General features: G+C 39.9%; 2 protein-coding genes across 2 annotated transcripts in view; both read right to left on the bottom strand.

Moving 5' to 3' along the window:
• The window catches only part of LOC138000979 (acetylserotonin O-methyltransferase-like), a 9284-nt gene extending 8437 nt beyond the window's left edge, over positions 1–847 (bottom strand). Inside the window, exon 1 of the mRNA XM_068847649.1 lies at positions 163–847. Coding sequence (XP_068703750.1) covers positions 163–847 — 685 coding nt within the window. The remainder of the gene's footprint in view (positions 1–162) is intronic.
• Positions 848–2896: 2049 nt separating this feature from the next.
• On the bottom strand, positions 2897–16020 carry LOC137998903 (acetylserotonin O-methyltransferase-like). The gene is made up of 3 exons (XM_068844742.1): positions 15300–16020; positions 8856–9131; positions 2897–5078 (listed from the first exon to the last, which is right to left on the bottom strand). The coding sequence occupies exons 1-3, from the start codon at positions 15982–15984 to the stop codon at positions 4858–4860; spliced, it is 1182 nt and encodes a 393-aa protein (XP_068700843.1). The 5' UTR covers positions 15985–16020; the 3' UTR covers positions 2897–4857.
• Between the last annotated feature and the right edge of the window lie 4776 nt (positions 16021–20796).

Here is a 20796-nt window from a genome sequence, read left to right as displayed (position 1 = left end):
TCGTTAACAATGCTGTGATGTGCAATGTCGCTGGTGGACCCCGAACAAAAGAGGGTTTGCGTCCGCCAACATCATGTAGCGGGGTTGGGGCAACGTGAAAACCACTTATTTACTCCAAACTGGCTATTTGTACCTCGTCACTACATTACTTTGGTAACTCACCTCCTAAATCACAACAATGGTGAAACTTGCTCAAGTCAAAAGCCCTCGCCACACCATGACAGGTATAGCGTGATGTGTTGTGCATAACTTCCATAAATCTCACTCCTGCGTCATCGGATTGGTAAAACTTTTTCCACATATCTGCCATTGATAAATCAAATGTATTCATCCACCGGTCCGTTCCTTCCTTTACGGCAGTCGCCAAATTACCAAAGAGCGGGTACACGAGCTTCTGTGTATGGTCGGTATAACCAATCATCGAATCAGGACTGGATTGGGTTAGGAACTGGCTCGCCATTTGGGTATTCGAGTACAGCCACGTTTCGCCATTCTGGTTCTTTTGGAGCAGTTCTAAAGCAACTAGTGTATCCATCAGTCGTGCGGTAGCGTGTGGATTCGTGCTCAGTTTTGCCGCAACTTCTTCGGCTGATTGTGGGTTCGCGGGATTATCTAAAGTGTCGAAGATGCCGAGACAGCGTGCTGCTAAGAAGGCCTGTGATGCTCGAAATCCTAGAGCTAGATCTTCCAGTTTTTCTGGGATTGGTGGTGGAATTAGTATGTCTTTTCTGCTGTGGTCCGATACCTGCTTGCAAGAAAATTTGCGGCTTTGCTGAGGTATGAAAGAGCGCCGACGTATATTTCTTTGATACAAGCTACCAATCCTAAACAGAATTCGACTCGACATCTTAAGTTACAATCAAAACTGGCAAAGCGTTCCTATAGACTGTGAACAGTCTCTCTGTTTCTCTAAATCGTTGAACTAAAGAACATTTCGAAAGAAACTGCGGGTCGCAAATACCGTGGGCGTTTTTTAGAGCGAAAAGAGAGAGTGCAATGGTTTCACCTTGCGTTTTGGAACCCCAGTGACAGATTGACAGCTGTCATCATATTGCCTGCCATGCCCATTTGGAAAATATTCTCGCGGGAATCTAGGAGCGTTTTTTTGAAGATAATTTATGGGGGCGTTCCTTTGGGATGATCCGAAAAAGGATCACTGATCCAAGATCACTTGGATCACGGTGTATCAGAGGAACCGATAAATCCACTCTGGGAAAGGATTTTTCGGTTCCTTTGATGCAGAAAGATCCAAGTGATCCATTTTCGGATCATCCCAAAGAAACGCATCCTATATTTAATGTTCGTTCGACAACAGAACTTGAATACCGTGTAGCACTTTTATTTTGCGGGTTTAATTTTGTTCGTTTGTTCGTTTGTTCGTTCGACAACAGAACTTGAATACCGTGTAGCACTTTTATTTTGCGGGTTTAATTTTTACGGTTTAATCCGCAAAATGAAAGTCCCGCAAAAATATCACGCTACACGGTAAGGTGATGCGTGATGATTCCACGCCAAAAGAAACAGCAACAAATAAAAAGCCGTCCATGTCGGATTTTTGCCGTTTATGTACTGAGAGTTCCTTCAAAATAATTTATGGCAATTTTCCATCGAAAAGCAGCGCCGGTGAGCCTTCAGAAGCCCAACAACCGAAGACATCGTACCTGAGCATGGATACCGAAGGGAAAAGAAAGCTTGAACTTTATTTTGGCAAAGCTTGGATATCTACTACATTTCTAAGTTACTTGCTTTCTCCTTGTGTGAAAGAGCAACAGATGATCCCAGAACAAAGAAAGCCATGTCACCGAAGGAACAACTCGCCACACGCCCTCACAGTTCTAAATCAAAAGCCTTCAAGACTGCCGCAGATGATGATGGAAGCAAGGAATGTATGCTTGATATTTAATCCTTACTTTCTGGTGAAACGACAGTGGACAAACCTCCCAAGGATTCTCCAGCAATGCGAATGCGATAAATCTCTAAATCGTAGAAATAGTATACACCGATTTACAGATACTATTTTCCGATTTTATACCTCTAAGATTTTTACCTATTTTACGAGTAAAGCCTCCGATTCTACCTATCGCCTCATGTAAGGTAATCCGGAATCCGGAATCCAGGTAATTTTGGTCTGTGGAATCCGGAATCCACGGCTTTGGAATCCGAAATCCAGCTAATGGAATTCGGAATCCGACCATTGTAATCCAAAATCCTGGTTGCTGGAATCCCGTCTGTTGTGATGGTTCCAGGGCCTCTTTTTTTCCTTTAGTGGCTGTTGCGTGAAGATCTCACGCGACGACGCGCAAGTGAAAACAAAGTACAAAGGAAACGTTGAAAACCAGAAAATAGAATTTTGAAGTCTGTAATCCAGCCACTTATGTAATCCGGAATCCACAGACATGAATCCGGAATCCTTCTTGGATTACCTTACGCGGGGCGATACCTATTTTACGGCTGAAGTGTTCGATTTGCTTTAGATTTCATTCTCCGATTCTTCGATTCCACGCACGCTTTTAAAATTATTCTCCGATTCTTCGATTCTTCCGATTCAAAGATGGCCAAAATAATCAAGCAACGGTTGTCTTTGCGAAAGGATTGTACGACATAACGCTTTTCGCAGCAGAGAAACTGTGATTACTAAAGCTGTTAAGGTGATTCCTCGATTTTCTTGAAACTTTCCCTGAATGTTCCCTACTAATCCCTGTTTTGAGAACAACAAGAAATATCTGCGAATTTCGTATATCTCGATGGTCTCCCATCCTGGTACCAATCCAACCCGACTGGGCTTCACTTTAATAGTGGAGTTTTGTCGTGAGATCATCTCAAAGGACGAGCAGTAAGCGGTTAGTTAGTACTGACCACTGTCAAGCTGCATTTGGCTATTCACAAGCCTTTCTCGTGTATTTTACTGTACTTTATTCACACGAGAAGTAGAACTAATAACCCCAGCAGTTCGCAAGTGAACTTGGAAATGATCAACATGCTCAATGCCAAAGTCAGTCGATGCTCTTTTATCTTCAATCTTCTGTGTTTCGTATTTCACTTGTAACCACGTGCCCTCTCAGGGGACTATTTACGTTGAGTCTTTGCCTCAGAAACAGTGCGTTATTATTTTGACCGCAAATTACCTTTTTAAATCAAATCCGGATCCCACTTAAGCCCTGGCCAAACTATTGAACAAAGTTGGATTCAAAGCTCCAACTTTGCTCGATCGAACATTGTTCGAACGTTTGGCCACCCGTGTTGGAAGATGTTCGTCCAACATTTTTTTTCGATCAAGTGTTGGATGGAGTTTGCTTTTGATCAAACATTGCGACCAAAAATTCTGCTCGAGGCAACAATTTTGCAGTGTTTTGCCACTCTGCCAACAAAATTGTGTCCTGAATCGAGTCACGTTCGCGCTGCTAGCCAATCACGAATCACTATCTTATTTTCAAGCCTAGGCTTCTAGCATTATTTGCAACAAAGATGGCGGACGAGGATCAAGGGGACACTCAACATCCAGAAACCTTGATCTGTGAGTTTAAAGCAGGACCATGTCTTTGGGGCACTTAGCGACATATTTATAAATTTAGCGCCAACATTAAAATTGAATCAATTTCGTCAAGCAATGTTGGATAGTGTTTTGCCACTACCTCAACATTTACATCTAACAATTTTGCATGTGGAATCCAACTTTGTTCGATAGTTTGTTATTTACTTATGATTCAGAGTCTTCTCAAGCATGTCAAGGGCAAATTATATAATTTCATGAATCGTAGTATTCGGCGCTGATTAAGGACGGTGCCTACTACTTCAAAGGTATTTTTGCGCGGTTTACTGAATATGCGGGAAAAGGAGATCTTAACAAGTGTTATTGAAATCCAAAAATAAAATTGTGGGTAACCACGCATTTTTCGAGGATAATTAATAAACAATTATTGGATGAGGTTGAGCATGATATCATGAATTATCAAAACCGAGGTCTGTGTTATCTGCCGAAGCCGAAGGCTTCGCTCGGTCCGTACTGCCACGACCTCGGGCCAATATTCCCCAGTACGGCCCTCGCGCTCGGTTAGTAAGCGGTTAATACTTAAGGACGTATTTCGTATAAGATAACAATAGAGTTTCTTATTGCATGATACACATCTCAGTTTGTAATAATGAGCAATTCGTATTTATAATCGTTCAAAATAACTTCAACACCATCAAAGTCACCAAGGTGAAACAAAGTCTGATGTAAATTTACGAACATTTTCAGCCTCACAGCGCAAAAATATGCAAGAACGTTCAGCCTCAGCTCCAAAATTAGACGTTCTTATAAAAAAAAAAGTGTATTCACCTCCGTTTCTCTGATCAATGGATAATATTTACGTTACCATGAATACTATCCTCCACTACTAAGATCTACTAAATTGTTAGATAAATGCTCGTTAAATTGACGTTCTTTTGTGAATCCTAAATAATCAATAATAAAAGCAAGGTGACACACGCTAACACCAACCCGGTGTGGCCGACACACCGGTCAATTTGCAGCCACAGACAGCTGTTTCGGCCTTTTGAGCCTCATCACCATGGCGTAGCTAACATACTAGGTGGGTGTGTTCAGCACCCCTTTAAGTGGCAGCTTCACATGCCATACATGTGGTAAGCTGGCTTGGGAAGAGTAAAACTGTTCTCCCACGGCAAGCGTGTGGGAAGGTGGATCACATTAAGGGATTGGTGTTGGCCACACCAGGTTGGTGTTAGCGTGTGTCACCTTGCTTTTATTGTTGTCCCAATGAATGTTTCCCATGACTGTTTCTAAACCTGTTTTCTAAACCCTTTGAACCAAAAGCATGTACTTATTTTTATTTCTTGTGCCAGATTAGCAATACTTTTTCACCCCTTTCTGCATAAAATGGCATCCATCCATGACTTTGAATCAAGTCTTTTTATCTGAACATCAACAAAGCCATGTTTTCCCAAAAGCTCCTTATACTCTTTCCCAGAACGTTCTTTGCCATTTGCAATGACAAGCACAAGAAGGGACTGAAGTAGAGCCTTCAAGGGTCCAGTTTTGTCGTCATCTAATGTCAATTCTACAACAAGAAGACCTCCACCTTAAAAGAGAAAAAAAAAAGAATATATTTACCACTTCAAACCTTAGTCGGGCCATTCTAGTCCCCAGAGCCCTCCTTTTCTATTGGTCACGTGGTCGACGAAATAGACCATGTGACCAAAAGAAACTGAGAGCTCTGGGGACAAGAATGGAGTGGGACAAGGTTGTGTAGCAGGCACTAACGGTGTAGAGCACAAGCATGATGTGCGTACATGCGGTGTCCCTTACATACGCTGTGCCTCATTGCTTCAGCACCTTCCTTAAGTGTCCTTGGGGGGACAGTAGGTTCTGCTTTGAAGAGGAGGAATTGATTATGTAAAAGCTTTGTTTAAAGTTGGCTTAAGTTGATAATGATAACTATCATTATTATTATGGGAGCCTTTAGAGCGAGTTTCAATCGAGTGTCGTAAAACGAAAACCAAAGTAATTACTTTGGCCTACCAAAAAGGACGGAGACAATCCAGTAAACCAATCAAAAATCAAATTAATCACAAGTGGCCGACACAAAGCGCGGGATAATGTACACGCGCGAGCCAAGATTGGTTTTGGTTTCACTTCTGATTGGTTGAAAAAGTGGCGCGAGGACTTTGAAGCAATCAATAAGTGAAGTAATGCAAAACCAAAGTAATTCGCTAATTACTTTTGACACTCAATTGAAAACCTTTGAGGGCCTGTGGGCCTGGGTAATTATGCTCATTTAACTATCCTATAAAACGTTATGACTATGGTCAACCTAATAAATTACGATGTAATATTGTAAAACTTACATATATGCATATATGGTTAAGAAAATAAAAGTAGTAAAATTCATAGATGCTTATGAACGAAAAAGAAATTGCAAATGAGATGCTATATACACATTCATCATCCATAAAAGGATGATCCGGTCTATTTTCGCCATTCATTAGACATTTTTCCAATTTCCAGGGTATGTCCCACAAGAAGATCTTTGCTTCGTTGTTCTTTTGGCTTGGCTGCGGATAAGATTGCTTGTACCACGGGGTAGAATACTCAGATTCTTCAAATCCGTATCTTTTCAGTAAAGCATGGTAAACGGGGCGTAGCATTCTGTCGTGTCGTGCTTTATACAGTGACTGTGCTATGCGCCACAGAACGTGTGATACTGTCTCCTGATCTTTAGAACAGAGTCGGCAGGCGTGCTATTTTTATTATTGCATTGGCACGTGCTCTCTCCTCATTTGATCTTACCCGTGAAAACACGTATCATTTTTTGCGTCGCTTAACGAAATCTGCAAACAAACCACTTTCAGGAATGTTAAGCGAGACAGTGGTTGTCGTGAAAACACGGCCATAGATGTTTAGAATTTCAATTACAAAATTAACTCTGTTTTGATGAAAACAGACAAAGAACGCTTCCTGACCCGACAGATGAAATGTAAAGATTCAGTTAAATATTACAACAAAATTAGAAAACGAAAGACGGAAGCTTCTTGGCCAAAAAGTATGTCGTTTAACCTTGAAAACGACGAACGATTAACATTCTTCCATGTAGTTCATTCAATGTAAACAAGAACGTTTACACAAGGTGATCACGTGGACCTTTATAGTTGTCTAGCACGAGATCAATTTCTTCCTTTTTACGGAACATCATGACCGGCATGACTATTTCGGGGGTGAGGGGTGAAGGGGGTGAAAACTGAAACAACCTAAACCTTTACAAAAATGCTAATCTTAGGCCTAAACATTCTCTAAAGCACATTGTTTAAGGATAAGGTTAGCATTTTTGCAAAGGTTTGGGTTTTTTCAGCTATTGTACCCTTCACCCCCTACCGCCACCCCTTCAGCCTTCACCCCTCACCCCTCACCCCTCACCCCCGGAATAGTCATGCCAAACATGACCTTCCCCTTGATTCATGGACGTCAGAGACTGCAGAAATTTTAGTGTTTTTACGATCGATTACCATTAATCTTTCGCTGAGAATAAGAAATTCGGAGTTTTAGATAAAAACTATTTTATTTTTTTCTTCAGCTGTCTTTTGGCTTCACTGGGTGCCAGAGGAATTTTTTTCCAAGGTCGGAGAGAACGCTCCGCGGTTCCAAATCAACGGCCGAGGACGAACAAAAAAAAATTCGACTGGTCGCACAACCCCTGTGCCTGGGAATAAAAGGACTCGTGGACGAAAAATGGTAAGGACAGACAAAAGTTTCTCGCAATTTTCAGTTAAGTTTTTTTGCAGACTATTTAAAAAACAATTGAGTGAGGTTTACTCAAAGCGCGTTTTGCTATATTTGATCTGAATTTATTGCCAAAGTTTGAAAAAGTTAAAGAGCTCAAAACGGGACAGGACGTTACAAAATAATCAACGTGAGAACAGCTGGCCACAGCTGGCACGACGTCTTGGTGACCCCTCAAATGGTCTACATGACCCCCCCACTTGCAAAGATTAACTGGAACGCTGCAGTTCAATACCACCCAACTCAGTGCCTTCTATTTTTCTTTAACACGTATCACAGGCAACCCCTTTTACGCTCGTGGAGCGTCTAGTCATTTGTTTAAGGCATTCCAGATCTTTCGAGGTCACGGAAAAGTAGTTCAAGCCAACATTTTACATCATTCACGTCGATTTTTTTCAGAGGAAAACAAAAACGCAATCCTCTTGCTAATATCATTTTCTCGGCCTCTGTCAAAACTCGATGCAAGTAACTGAAAATGATATCATCATTGTTTAGGTTTCACAACTTGATCTTCCGTTTAATTCACCATTTGCCGAGTTTGCCACCTTCATACAGGAAATTGCACAAGAGCAAAATCACCCCCAACCGAAAGCCCTTTGAAAAGTAGCCCAGTCATTTGTCAGACCTACAAGGACCATTGGTATGGGGAAATACATAGGGTAATCAGAATCAATTTGTCAGTGCCGCCCTCCACAAGAGAATCCTCTGCTAGGGATCCTGGCAAATGGTACTTCATCCACAGTGTAAGCCACCCCCTCAGGAAGTGCCTCACTTTCAAAGAAACCCATCTGAGCAACACAGTGAACGAAGCGACGGCCAAGGTGATCTTGTTCTCCCTTAATCAATCAATCAAATTATTTTAACACGTTACGTCTAGGAGCTAAAATAAATAAATCGAGTTAAATGATATTTACAATTTATTGTCTAAAATGACGAAAGTCCTAAGAAACAGTACCAGTGCGGATGGAATGGTAGGCAAGGTTGAGTTGATGGACGGCTAAAAACCGACGCAGAAGGATACACCAGTCTGGTGACCGAGGTCGTACTATTGTGAAACGAAAGCGATTTTTAGAGGATAAAGACTACTGTCGGATGAGCATTCTCGGCCTCGTGCTGGGGATCACAAACTGAACACTTGAATTTTTATCGTATGAACTCTCCATGTTTTGTTACCATTAAAATCATATTGGTATCTTTTTACACCACGCTGTTCTGCCACACGTAATGCGATACAACAGCCTCTTGTTGTATTGAAGTTGGTAACCATAAATTGGGGAGCGTCCCATGAGTTGATTTTCACTTTCATATATAATTGACTGGACATGTGGAAATGCTGTACGTGAATGATTGCTCGAATTAAAAACTGGTCACATGTCAGGTGAAGGACCCTTATCTTTATATACTGGAAGTATTATTGATTAAGGTCTGAGGGATCAGAACAACCAGTCGGAAAGCAAGAAAGCATTGAAACTGGCCGCTGGTAAAACCCAAAAGGACAAAAATGAGCTCTTTTCAACTTGTGTCATCGCCCTTTGACCTGATCTGATATGATGGACAATGAAAACCTTGCTTTGTGCCTTACCTGAGGGCAAAGAGTTGTAGACGTTTGAGAGAATTATATCCACTTTGTCATCTGGCCAGTCATGAATCACACGAGACAACACATACAAATCTGCCTTTGGTAGATTAGGCTTGAAAAAGTCCCCCGCCACAAAGGAAACATTTGCTTGATTGGGACAATCTTCAAGGGAGGGTTTAAAATGAGGTGCAGAGTCTACCACCGATTGAAAATCGCACACTGTGATCTTCATGTCTGGGTAGTACTGGCACAAGGTGTATGCCATGTACCCTGAATTGCCTGAAAAGAAATATTGATGCTGTCACGTTAGTAATTCTTGCGTGACTTTTTAGTCACGGATGACTGGTTGTGCGAACTATTTAGAGATCACTGACGAACTTTGGATCTGTCTGTCTGTCTGTCTTTCTGTCTGTTTTAGGCCACGTTATGACAGATGTTAGTATGTGCCTATATATCCCTCGTTCACCATTTCATTTGGAGGAGCGAAATTTCACATGAAGTATCGCAAAGGGTTTGGAATTTACATTTAAGTGACACAATATTTTAATCATCGCTTAGTATATGCACTGATTAACACTGACATTTTTTCGTTTGACTGAGGACGGCAAAGCATGTATAGGTAGGATACAGCCTAGGGAATGGTCTACCGACTATAAACCATCTCATTATGGACGATCTAAAGTTCTAAAATAAAAGTGAAAACCAAATCGATACATTGGTACAGTCTGCTCCAGTAGTAAGTGAAGATACCAGAATGGACTTTGGACCCGGTGCGGTACGGTGCGGTACGGTGCTGATCATGACGAAGGGGAAACTTTTCAGTCAGAGGGTATTGTCACGATCTTGACAAACAGCGAGCCATGCGAGTCTCGCATTTAAGTCTAAGCACCCATTTTCAAGCGGTTAGCTTTCAATAACTGTGTGACTCACATGTTGACTCGCATGGCTCGCCATGTTGGCTCGCATGACCAGAGGCGCCCCAAGTTCACAAAACGATTTTGCAATGCATAACTATTATTACCCATTATCATACATCAGACTCACTATGAAAAATCTGATTGGTCGAGAGCATTCAATCAATTCACAATATCAACAGGAAAAGAAAACAAACAGCGGTTACAAACATTTTCATTTTATACTTGACGTTTCGTATGTTGCAGCATACATCATCAGAAGTGACGGTTAAAAACTGTTACACAGAATTTAAAAAAAACTAGAGCGAGGAACTGGTGACTAGTTAAAAAGTGTGATAACAAAATCGTAACTTCCGGTAGTCGATTCTTCCGGAAGAAATTAATAAAGAAAAAGCTTCTCACTACCAATGTTTTCATTGAGAGAGGGTTTTAAGTCACTGATTAATAGCGTTTCTTTAATTTTACATTGCATGTCGGACTTCCCAGTTGCGAGGATTTCAAAATGGTCCCATTTGATGTTATGACCGGTAGAAATTGTATGGTCTGCAACAGCAGAGGCGTGGCCGACTTGTGTAAGAGCTTTGAAATGCTCGGACTTCCTGTCATGCAATCTTCTTTTTGTTTTGCCGATGTAGAAGGAATCACAGTCCCAACAACTGGCTTTGTATACTATTTTTGATCTTTGAGAACGACTGAAACGATCTTTGTAGGGATCAGTCGTTCACAAAGATCAAAAATAGTATACAAAGCCAGTTGTTGGGACTGTTATTCCTTCTACATCGGCAAAACAAAAAGAAGATTGCATGACAGGAAGTCCGAGCATTTCAAAGCTCTTACACAAGTCGGCCACGCCTCTGCTGTTGCAGACCATACAATTTCTACCGGTCATAACATCAAATGGGACCATTTTGAAATCCTCGCAACTGGGAAGTCCGACATGCAATGTAAAATTAAAGAAACGCTATTAATCAGTGACTTAAAACCCTCTCTCAATGAAAACATTGGTAGTGAGAAGCTTTTTCTTTATTAATTTCTTCCGGAAGAATCGACTACCGGAAGTTACGATTTTGTTATCACACTTTTTAACTAGTCACCAGTTCCTCGCTCTAGTTTTTTTTAAATTCTGTGTAACAGTTTTTAACCGTCACTTCTGATGATGTATGCTGCAACATACGAAACGTCAAGTATAAAATGAAAATGTTTGTAACCGCTGTTTGTTTTCTTTTCCTGTTGAAATTGAAATGGCCAAAGGACAAAAGTATTTACAATTCACAATAGCTTGTGAACTTGACATGATAAATGTAATATCTGCTGCAGATATTACATTTATCATGTCAAGTTCAACTTCTGCCTGGTTACTAAGCCCTTTGGAGTGTTCTCCTCAGAAACAAAATGGCTGAACGCTTCGCTTCTGTGTCTGAGGATGAATTATGTTAAAAATGTATAATAAAACAATTATTGAATTCGGTTTTCGCATGATATTATGAATTATCAAAACCTCGTGTCTGTGTTATCTGCCTCAGCCTTCGGCTTCGACAGATAGCACAGACCTCGGTTTTGATAATTCATGATATCATGCTCAACCTCATCCAATAATTGTTTATTAATTTTTGCGCGATTTAATTGTCTACTTTATGTCAAGTCGTCGATATTTGTCCTGCGATCGTATGCGTCAAAATAAAAGGAGCACGAAAATTTAAAATTTTCGTCTTTATTATTTTACATAGAAAAAAAAACAAACTCGTTTCGTAGAGTCGAGTGATTCTGACATTAAAAAGCTGGTTGGCAATCCTGTTACGGAAAGTACAAAATAGTCAGCAAGATGTGCTGTCAACGTCTTTGAAGGTGAAGAAAGTTTACGAATATACTTTCAGATTTAGTCCTATGCAAAGTGAGTCATTTTATAAAAAAGATAATTGACACACTGTGTTTTCTAATTGTAAAGTAAATCAACCGTTCTGGTCCAACTTTATCAACAGTCTACCTTTACAGTAAATCGTTCGTAACCCTCGCAGTGACAATTCAAATGATCTGATTTTTTTCTGAGAGAGACCGACACACTCTTTTTTCTAGTCAAGTTTTGAAAAATGCGACAATAAAGCAAAAAGCGCCTTGTTTTCGAGTTCGCTTTCGATACCTGCACACTGTTCATTCTGGCCAATTTTCTTGCGGGAAAGTGGGTACACATTTCCAATGCGGTGCCAGTTAATTAATCAGGACGCGCAAGACTCTAGTCTTGCGTTTTGTACAAGTTACAAAATAAATTTCACATGTCAGCTTGTCAAGTTTCTTCCAATCACATTAGAAACAAGACGAAAGAGAAATAAATGTTTTCAATTCCGCGTTGACGGAGATCTGGCATATTTCAACAATCACACACCACGTCACCATTCAAGCCTACAGCAGACATCATTGGCGAGTTTTCTTAATCGTCATCACTGTCTATTTCGTCTGACATATTATAACCGAACTCTCGACGCCGTACAAATTTGAATTCCGATTGTAATGCAGTTATCTGCAACGAATGCACTTGTAAGGAAGGTTTTGGACAGTTAAGGTTCTTTTTGGCCAGGTAAGACTTAAAAAAGCTAAGAGAGGTTTGATAAGCTCGAACCTGCGACCGAGTTCTAACAATTGTTTGTCTAGTTTGTCAATTCATCATTACTGTGCAGACTATTTCGATTTATAGGTTTTTTTTAATGTGAAAAGGGTATCCAGTCGTGAGCTGCTTTTTGTGACTGTGAAATTGCAGTGGAGTAAGCGAATTACTACGCTTTAGCTTGACTTTTTAATTAGTAATTTTTGCTGTTGTTCTAAACTGGAGAGAGAGGGTGTAAAGATTTCCAGTCAAAACCGAAATGTTGTGAAAGAGATTACTGTGCATGTAATTTCAGTTTTAGTTGTTGATGAAAATTGTTGGGTATTTTTTGCTAGGCTTGTTTGTTTACTGCTGTCAGCTCAGAGGTGTTTGATCATTATAAACTGTATGTATAATATAATGACGGTTAATTTTGTACTTTACACAGAAGCATAATTATTTCCCTATACACTATATTGCTTTCTGGGGTTAAAAATGGGAGCTCCGCTTTTAGGCTTGCCTAAATCTATTTAGTATAAATACACAGGTGATTATACAAAATCGCGCGCTCTCATTGGCTCGCTATCTCGGATTATCAGCCGATAATCACCTCGACGGACAAAATGGCTGCCAGTAGTCGTTTTGCCACTGTAAGTGAAGATGATTTCGCGTTGAAATGTTTTTTTTTTCTGTTTTTTGAAATAATCACCTGTGATTATCGATGAATATTCACCTCGACTTCGTCTCGGTGAACATTCACCGATAATCACTTCGCCTTCGGCGAATAATTGTTAATTATTAAATTACACAAATGGTAAATGGAAATTATCTGCGCTGACTGGTTGCCTTTGAGGTGATTGTAAGCGGTTAGCCGCAAGCCCTTTTGTCAAGGTGACAGACGAAGAAATTTTGCATATTTGAAAAATAGTCACCCATGTAGTTATACTAAAACAATTATTCACTTCAGGCTCGGTGAATATCTGCGAATAAAAACCTCGACTTCGTCTCCATTTTTGTAGTTGTCAATTTTTCGCAGAAAACGAGGTGAATATCGGTGAATAAAAACCGAGACGACTTAAAATTACATAATTGATTGTTTGAGAAATATGCAGTGTCCTTAAAACAATTAATTTCTTCAAACGGCTTCCGGCCATTTCGAAATAGTTGATTATTGCGTAAAAATCACCTCAAAGGCAACCAATAAGCTCAGAGAATTTTCATTTAACATCTGTGTAATTATACTGATGAAGAATAGTAGTGTAACACTCGATCTTTTCCGAGCTGATTTCGACATGAAAGTTTTGCAAGCTTCTTTGATCCGGAAAAACGGCATGCTTGCCATGTGGTAGAATGCGCGACAATCGATATCTGCTATAAAACTGTGAAAAAGAGAGCTATGTATTTTCAAATTTTGTGTCAGACAGACTTCTTAATACGGTCTACCGCGTCTCAACCAAGGTATCGAAAACTTTGGAAGCTTCACTGTATCGCTTTGGTTTGAGTCAAACTTGGCGTCCTCGATTTTTCCCTGTCCTTGTAACCGACGAAAATTTGCAAGTCTCTAGAGCAAAAAATTCCTCGAAATGTCGTTGAACCTTTCAACATTTTGCTGATGGGAGCTTGTCGTGTCTTCTGTGCGAAAATTCCACAAACTTTCACTGATGTAACCTTGCGAAATTTCTCTCCAAGAAAACGAAATTTCTTATGTCCCTACAACGAAAATCTATAAGGGAGGGGGGGGGGGGGGTGGGGAGCGGACTATGAAGAAATTGATAAAGGGTGGGCAAATTCCTGCAAATGAAAATTGCCTCAAAAAATTCTGTAAGCGGTTGTGTCTAACAAATACATCCAGTAACCCAGAAAAAAGTCCTTTAGAAAATTTGGCCTTTAAAAGATTCCTGCACCGATAATTTTTTTAGTCCCTTCCGATTATATCTAGACGCCAGCCAATATTTTAATTGGTTCAAATAGTAGTCGCCCTGCCATTGGCGAAAAAATGTTCCAAACCCGGGAACGCCTCGCCACGTTACGTTACCAATGCGGTAAAAAGAGTGGAGTATAACCTCTCTTGTTATACTCTAGTAGAGGAGTAGAGGTATAACCTCCCTTGATGAAGTAAAGAAACGAGAAACGAAGACCAACCAGTTAAATATATGCAGGCTTAAACTTTAATTAAGGTCTCGGTAAAGGAAAATGAGGCGTCAGCGGAAAAATAAAGTTGTCGCGCCGCTCTTTTTTGTACAGGGTCAAACTATATATCATATTAAAGCTAATAGATTGAATTATTTGAATAAAGTTTTAGTTTTTTGGTATTTACAATAATATTGCCTTTTAGTTTTGAGGCCTCAAACTCAGAGCGACCGAGTCTGCTGCAGAAGTTCCTGGCCCTTCACTTTATCACAGATGAATGCACTCCGATACCGTGTGAGGAATTTTTGATATGTTAAGAAATGAAGAAAAAAATATCACGCATCAAAGCCGAAACTCTACAATCCTTTATCAGAACCGCGCACCGGTGGCTGAGTCAGTTGAGCATAGGGACCCTCCCGCATGACAAGCTGTTAATTGACACCCAGTCCTTTCACATGTGATTGACATGATACGTCAATCATTTTCCGCACGCAGACCATGGAGGGAAGCAAAGCTTTTTTACCGGTTTTAAAATTAATTATTCAGAATTTTTCTTTCCGGAAAATATACGTCACAGCCCACCGAAATTTGAGCGAGACGCCCAAATTTACCTTTACCGAGACCTTAATTTTCTGATTATCGTTAGCTTTATTATCCTTGGCCTCGTAACTGTAAGGTGGTTTCCAATCTCCAGAGACGCAGATAGCAATGTTGTATATGGACAAATTCAAATAAAAGGAGCTAATAAAAGATCTTTTGTTTTCGTCCACCAAAATTGCGTCGAGTTGGTTGACTCTTCGCTATTCATACTTTGGTATAACCTACCTCCTAAATCACAACAATGGCGAAACTTGCTCAAGTCAAAAGCCCTGGCTGCACCATGACAGGTGTACCGTGATGTGTCGTGCATAGCTCCCAAATATTTCAGTCTCGCCTCATCGGTTTTGTAAACCGTTTTCCACATATCTTCCAATGGTAAAGAAAATGTATTCATCCACTGGTCTGTTCCTTCCTTTACTGCAGTCTCCAAATTACCAAAAAGCGGGTACACCCGTTTCTGTGAATGGTCTGTAAACCCAGTGATCGAATCAGGACTTGATTCGGTTAGGAACTGGCTCGCCATTTGGGTATTCGAGTACAACCACGATTCGCCATTATGGTTCTTTTGGAGCAGTTCTAAAGCAACTAGTGTGTCCATCAGTAGTGCAGTAGTGTCTGGATTCGTACTCAGTTTTGCCGCAACTTCTTCGGCTGATTGTGGACTCGCGGAAACGTCTAAAGTGTCGAAGATGCCGAGATCGCATGCTGCTAAGAACGCCTTTGATGCGCGAAATCCTAGAGCGAGATCTTCCAGTTTTTGAGGGATGGGTGGCGGAATTGGGATGCTTTTTCTACTGTTGTCCGATACCTGCGTGCACGATAATGTACGGCTTTGCTGAGGTAGGAAAGAGCCCCTACATATATTTGCTCGATACAAACTGCCAAACCTAAACAAAATTCGAATCGACATCTTTCGGGGATGGAAGCTGAATAATTGGACCTCGATTATTCATTATTCTTTGTGTTTTTTGTTCGAATTATTCATTGTTCTTTTAAAATTTTTTTAGGTTATCATTATTCATTGTTGTTATTCATTATTCCACTGGCATATTAACTGCGTTATTCATTACTCTGGCGTTTTCAGACCCAATTATTCATTTTTTATTTATACTCGTTATTCATTATTCATTATTCAGCTTCCACCCCCGAACATCTTACATTAAGGTGTTTCCTGCTCGGCGGAGCCTGTACACCGAGCTTAGACTCTCTGATGTCACGCTGAGTGAGCTGTAACAAAAGGCACAGTGCTTATATCTGTTTCTCGGTTTGGAACACCTGATTAATTTGGTGGGTAGTTAAATGCCGAGAAGGGTATCATACCGAAAAGGGTGTACACAGACGCATAAATTATGCTATTATGAAACACGATAACACGATAACACGAGAACAAGCAGGTTGTCTATGGTTTCAAGTGCTGCTGTTAACAATGTGACATGGTATAAGATTTCGTCTCACGGCTTCATGCGAAATAGACGAAAGAAAAAAAACAGTAAAGGGTTGACAACGGGAAAATAATGCATTTCAATCACAAACATACATAACAAAACTGTAATTTTGTCATTTCGAAATAGGGATTTTTTTTTGCCGAGCATTTGCAATGAAAAAATTGGAAATACGTCAAATGGCAGTTTTAAATACATCATACTTGAACGATCATTTTGAAAAAATATACGCACCCCATTAATATCTCATCAAGGGCGAGAACGTATCCTGTGCAATATTGCTTAGCAAACAGACTCTCAACAGTATTATCAGAAATCTCATGAGAGCGCGGTAACCACAACAACGGCAACAACATGAGACACCGTAGCTACATCTTTTATATAATGCGTTGCGAAAAAGGTGTGAGGTTAGAACTGGTACCGGTGTAACACAACTCACAGTAAATGGCATTATAGATAAATTGGACAAATCAGAAGGTATTTTAAGCCGTGTTAAAAACGGTGCGAGACTAGCACTGATGTAACACAACTCAGGGTAAATAAAAGAAATTCGACAAATGACAGCGTATTTTAAGGCATGCCGAAAAGGGTGCCAGATTGGCACTGATGTAACACAAGTCAAAGTGAATGAAACTATAGATCGTTTTCACTATCACGCAATAAAAAAATAAATCGAAAACCATCCAGTGGAAAAAGTCAAGAATTCGTGATGTTGTAGAAGATAAATGAAGAAGACACTTCTCCAAGTTTTAGGCCCGTGCGTTTCCCCAAACTTCAGATATTCGTCGAAATGTTTCGCAGAAATTTACAGAGCCCAGTATGAAAACGCCATGTTGGTGCACATCTGTGGTGCACCAATATGGCGGCCGGAAAATAGTGTCAACATCTGTTACTTACTTTGGCTATCTAGGCTGGTGATCATCTGTACTGAACAGGCAGCTATTTACTGAAGCACTTTTCCTAATGCTTTAAATTCTAAAAAGGCTCAAAACCATGAGATAAATATACATTTCTCAATAAACTCGATCGTCGCCTCGTGTCACGCACCGCTATAACTCAGAAATTCAAAATGCTCTGGTTTCCAAACGAAGCACGCTATTGAGCTTTAAAATTGCAAATGGATACAAATTTACCGCCTCTTATGCCTGATGAGGATAAAAACTTTTGTGGCTCTTTAGTTTTGGATTTTAGAAAATGATGACGTCACGTGAAAACGATCTATAGAAAAGGTGGACAAAAGAGAGCGTATTTCACGGCGTCCCGAAAAGGGTACGAGACCAACACTAATGTAAAAAAACCCCAACGTAAATGGAATTATAGAAAAATTGGAAAAACAAAAGCGTATTTTAAGGCATGCCGAAAAGAGTACGAGACTAGCACTGATGTAACAAAACTCAAAGTAAATGGACTTATAAAAAAATTGGAAAAGCGAGAGCGTAATTTAAGACGTGCCGAAAAGAGTGCGAGACTAACACTGATGTAACACAACTCAAAGTAAATGGAATTATAGAAAAGGTGGACAAACGAGAGCGTAATTTAATTAAGGCGTGCCAAAAAGGGTACGAGACTGGCACTGATGCAACACAACTCAATGTAAAGGGAATCATAGAAAAGGTGGAGAAAGGAGAGCGTAATTTAAGGCGTGCCGAAAAGGGTACGAGAGTTTCAGTGATGTAACACATCTCAAAGTAAAGGGAATTATTGAAAAGGTGGACAAACGAGAGCGTAATTTAAGGTGTGCCGAAAAGGGTACGATACTAGCACTGATGCAACACAACTCAAAGTAAATAGATTATAAAAAAGGTGGACAAACGAGAGCGTAATGTAAGGTGTGCCGAAAAGGGTACGAGACTAGCCTTGATGTAACACAACCCACAGTAAATGGATTATAGAAAACGTGGACAAACGAGAGCGCAATTTAAGGCGTGCTGAAAAGGGTACGAGACTAGCACTGATGTGACACAACTCAAAGTAAAAGGATTATAGAAAAGGTGGACAAACGAGAGCGTAATTTAAGGTGTGCCGAAAAGGGTACGAGACTAGCACTGATGTAACACAACTCAAAGTAAAGGGAACTTTTATGGAAAAGGTGGAGAAAGGAGAGCGTAATTTAAGGTGTGCCGAAAAGGGCACGAGAGTTGTAGTGATGTAACACATCTCAAAGTATAGGGAATTATCAAAAAAGGTGGAGAAGGGAGAGCGTAATTTAATTAAGGCGTGCCGAAGTGGGTACGAGACTAACACTGATGTAACACAACTCAAAGTAAAGGGAATTGTAGATAAGGTGGAGAAAGGAGAGCGCAATTTAAGGCGTGCCGAAAAGGGTACGAGAGTAGCACTGATCTGATACAACTCAAAGAAAATGGATTACAGAAGAGGTGGACAAACGAGAGCGTAATTTAAGGTGTGCCGTAAAGGGTATGAGACTAGCACTGATGTAACACAACTCATAGTGAATGGATTATAGAAAACGTGGACAAACGAGAGCGCAATTTAAGGCGTGTCGAAAAGGGTACGAGACTAGCACTTATCTGACACAACTCAAAGTAAAACATGGGATTATAGAAAAGGTGGACAAACGAGAGCGTAATTTAATTAAAGCGTGCCGAAAAGGGTACGAGACTAACACTGATGTAACACAACTCAAAGTAAATGGATTATAGAATAGGTGGACAAACGAGAGCGTAATTTAAGGTGTGCCGAAAAGGGCACGAGAGTTGCAGTGATGTAACACATCTCAAAGTATAGGGAATTATAGAAAAGGTGGAGAAGGGAGAGCGTAATTTAATTAAGGCGTGCCGAAATGGGTACGAGACTAGCACTGATCTGACACAACTCAAAGAAAATGGATTATAGAAAAGGTGGACGAACGAAAGCGTAATTTAAGGTGTGCCGAAAAGGGTACGAGACTAACACTGATGTAACACAACTCAAAGTAAATGGAATTATAGGAAAGGTAGATAAACGAGAGCGTAATTTAAGGCGTGCCGAAAATGGTACGAGGGCAGCACTGATGTAACACAATTCAAAGTAATTGGAATTATAGAAAAAGTGAACAAATTAAAGTATAATTTAAGGCGTGCCGAAAAGGGTGCTAGATCAGCACTAGAAGAGAGTCGGCACTTAAAGAACAAGCCACGGAGAAAATTCCACCATTTGTCAGAACATACAACTTAGCGTTGTCAAATCTTCAAGCAATAGTGGGACTCAATCACTTTGAACCAATCACTGAGTGAAGTAATGCAAAACAAAGCAATTCGCTAATTACTTTCGACTCTCAATTGAAAACCGCTCTAACAATATCTCAAAAATTATACAATACTCTAAGTAATATGTACAATATGAGCGGCAGAGAAATCTGTACCAGATATATAGATATTGATTAGTAAAAAATTTCTTTTTTTTTTCCCATTATGAATTATTAATGAGTTTTATAAAGTCCTTTACAGCAGATAATAGGGCAACCACATGACTTTTGGAGGGCAAATACTTTATTTGTTTCCCGAGTAGCATCATTTCTGCGGAGCGAGGCCGTGTAAATGATGCTACTAGGGACAAAAATAAGCTATATGCGCGACAAAAGTAGTGTGTTTATCATTATTATCAATAATAAAGGCCAAATCGTACAAATTCATTGTTTTTTTGACAGACATGTAACATAAAACTATGATATGAAAAGTTGTTGCTACAATATGATCAGTCAAAGAAAATTTATTTTTCGTTACGATAAAACTCAGATATGATCTATTTTTAAAAAGACTGTTAACAATAAGCAAAAAGATAGTTTAGATTTAAAAACTAATAGTCTACAGCCAATCAGAATCAGGGCGGCAAATGCATTTGCAGCCCTGCCCATCATTTACCGTCTGGCTCGCAAAAAGGCGCATTTAGGGCAGTTTGTTATATGGCCGCGCGTATTCACAATAATCAAAATTAATACATCAGAGCGAATTGAACTGATGAAAAATAACTTCATAACAAACGATATCCAAACTTAAAAAGGTGTGTTTTTAACCTTGATTAATAAAGAGTAACATTCGTCCGGGATCAAAGTCTCGGCACAAAAAGAAAACCCCGATAGGAAAAGACGATAGGCGATAAGCTAAAATGGAATGTAGTAACCGGGGCGCTTAAATATATAAAATCAATGATTGATTCATCGATTGATTAAGCTTGATTGTTAATAGACTGAAAGAAGGACTTTAAGGTGGCTCAAACTATTTTTAACATTTGACGGAAACGTTCTTATTAGAAGGACTGACACTACAACATTTCATCAC

This window comes from Montipora foliosa, chromosome 4 (genome assembly GCF_036669935.1).
Source record: "Montipora foliosa isolate CH-2021 chromosome 4, ASM3666993v2, whole genome shotgun sequence".
In the NCBI taxonomy this organism is placed as follows: Eukaryota; Metazoa; Cnidaria; class Anthozoa; order Scleractinia; family Acroporidae; genus Montipora; species Montipora foliosa.
Note: the sequence above shows the minus strand (reverse complement) of the source record. Positions and strands in the feature narration are given on the sequence as shown.

Excerpts from the sequence above, each read along its gene's own strand:
- LOC137998903 (XM_068844742.1), bottom strand. The coding sequence starts at position 15,984 with ATGTCGATTCGAATTTTGTTTAGGTTTGGCAGTTTGTATCGAGCAAAT. Across the intron at positions 9,132-15,299 it reads CCATTGTTGTGATTTAGGAG|GCAATTCAGGGTACATGGCA; the intron begins GTAGGTTATACC and ends ATTTCTTTTCAG. Across the intron at positions 5,079-8,855 it reads CTACAACTCTTTGCCCTCAG|GTGGAGGTCTTCTTGTTGTA; the intron begins GTAAGGCACAAA and ends TTCTCTTTTAAG.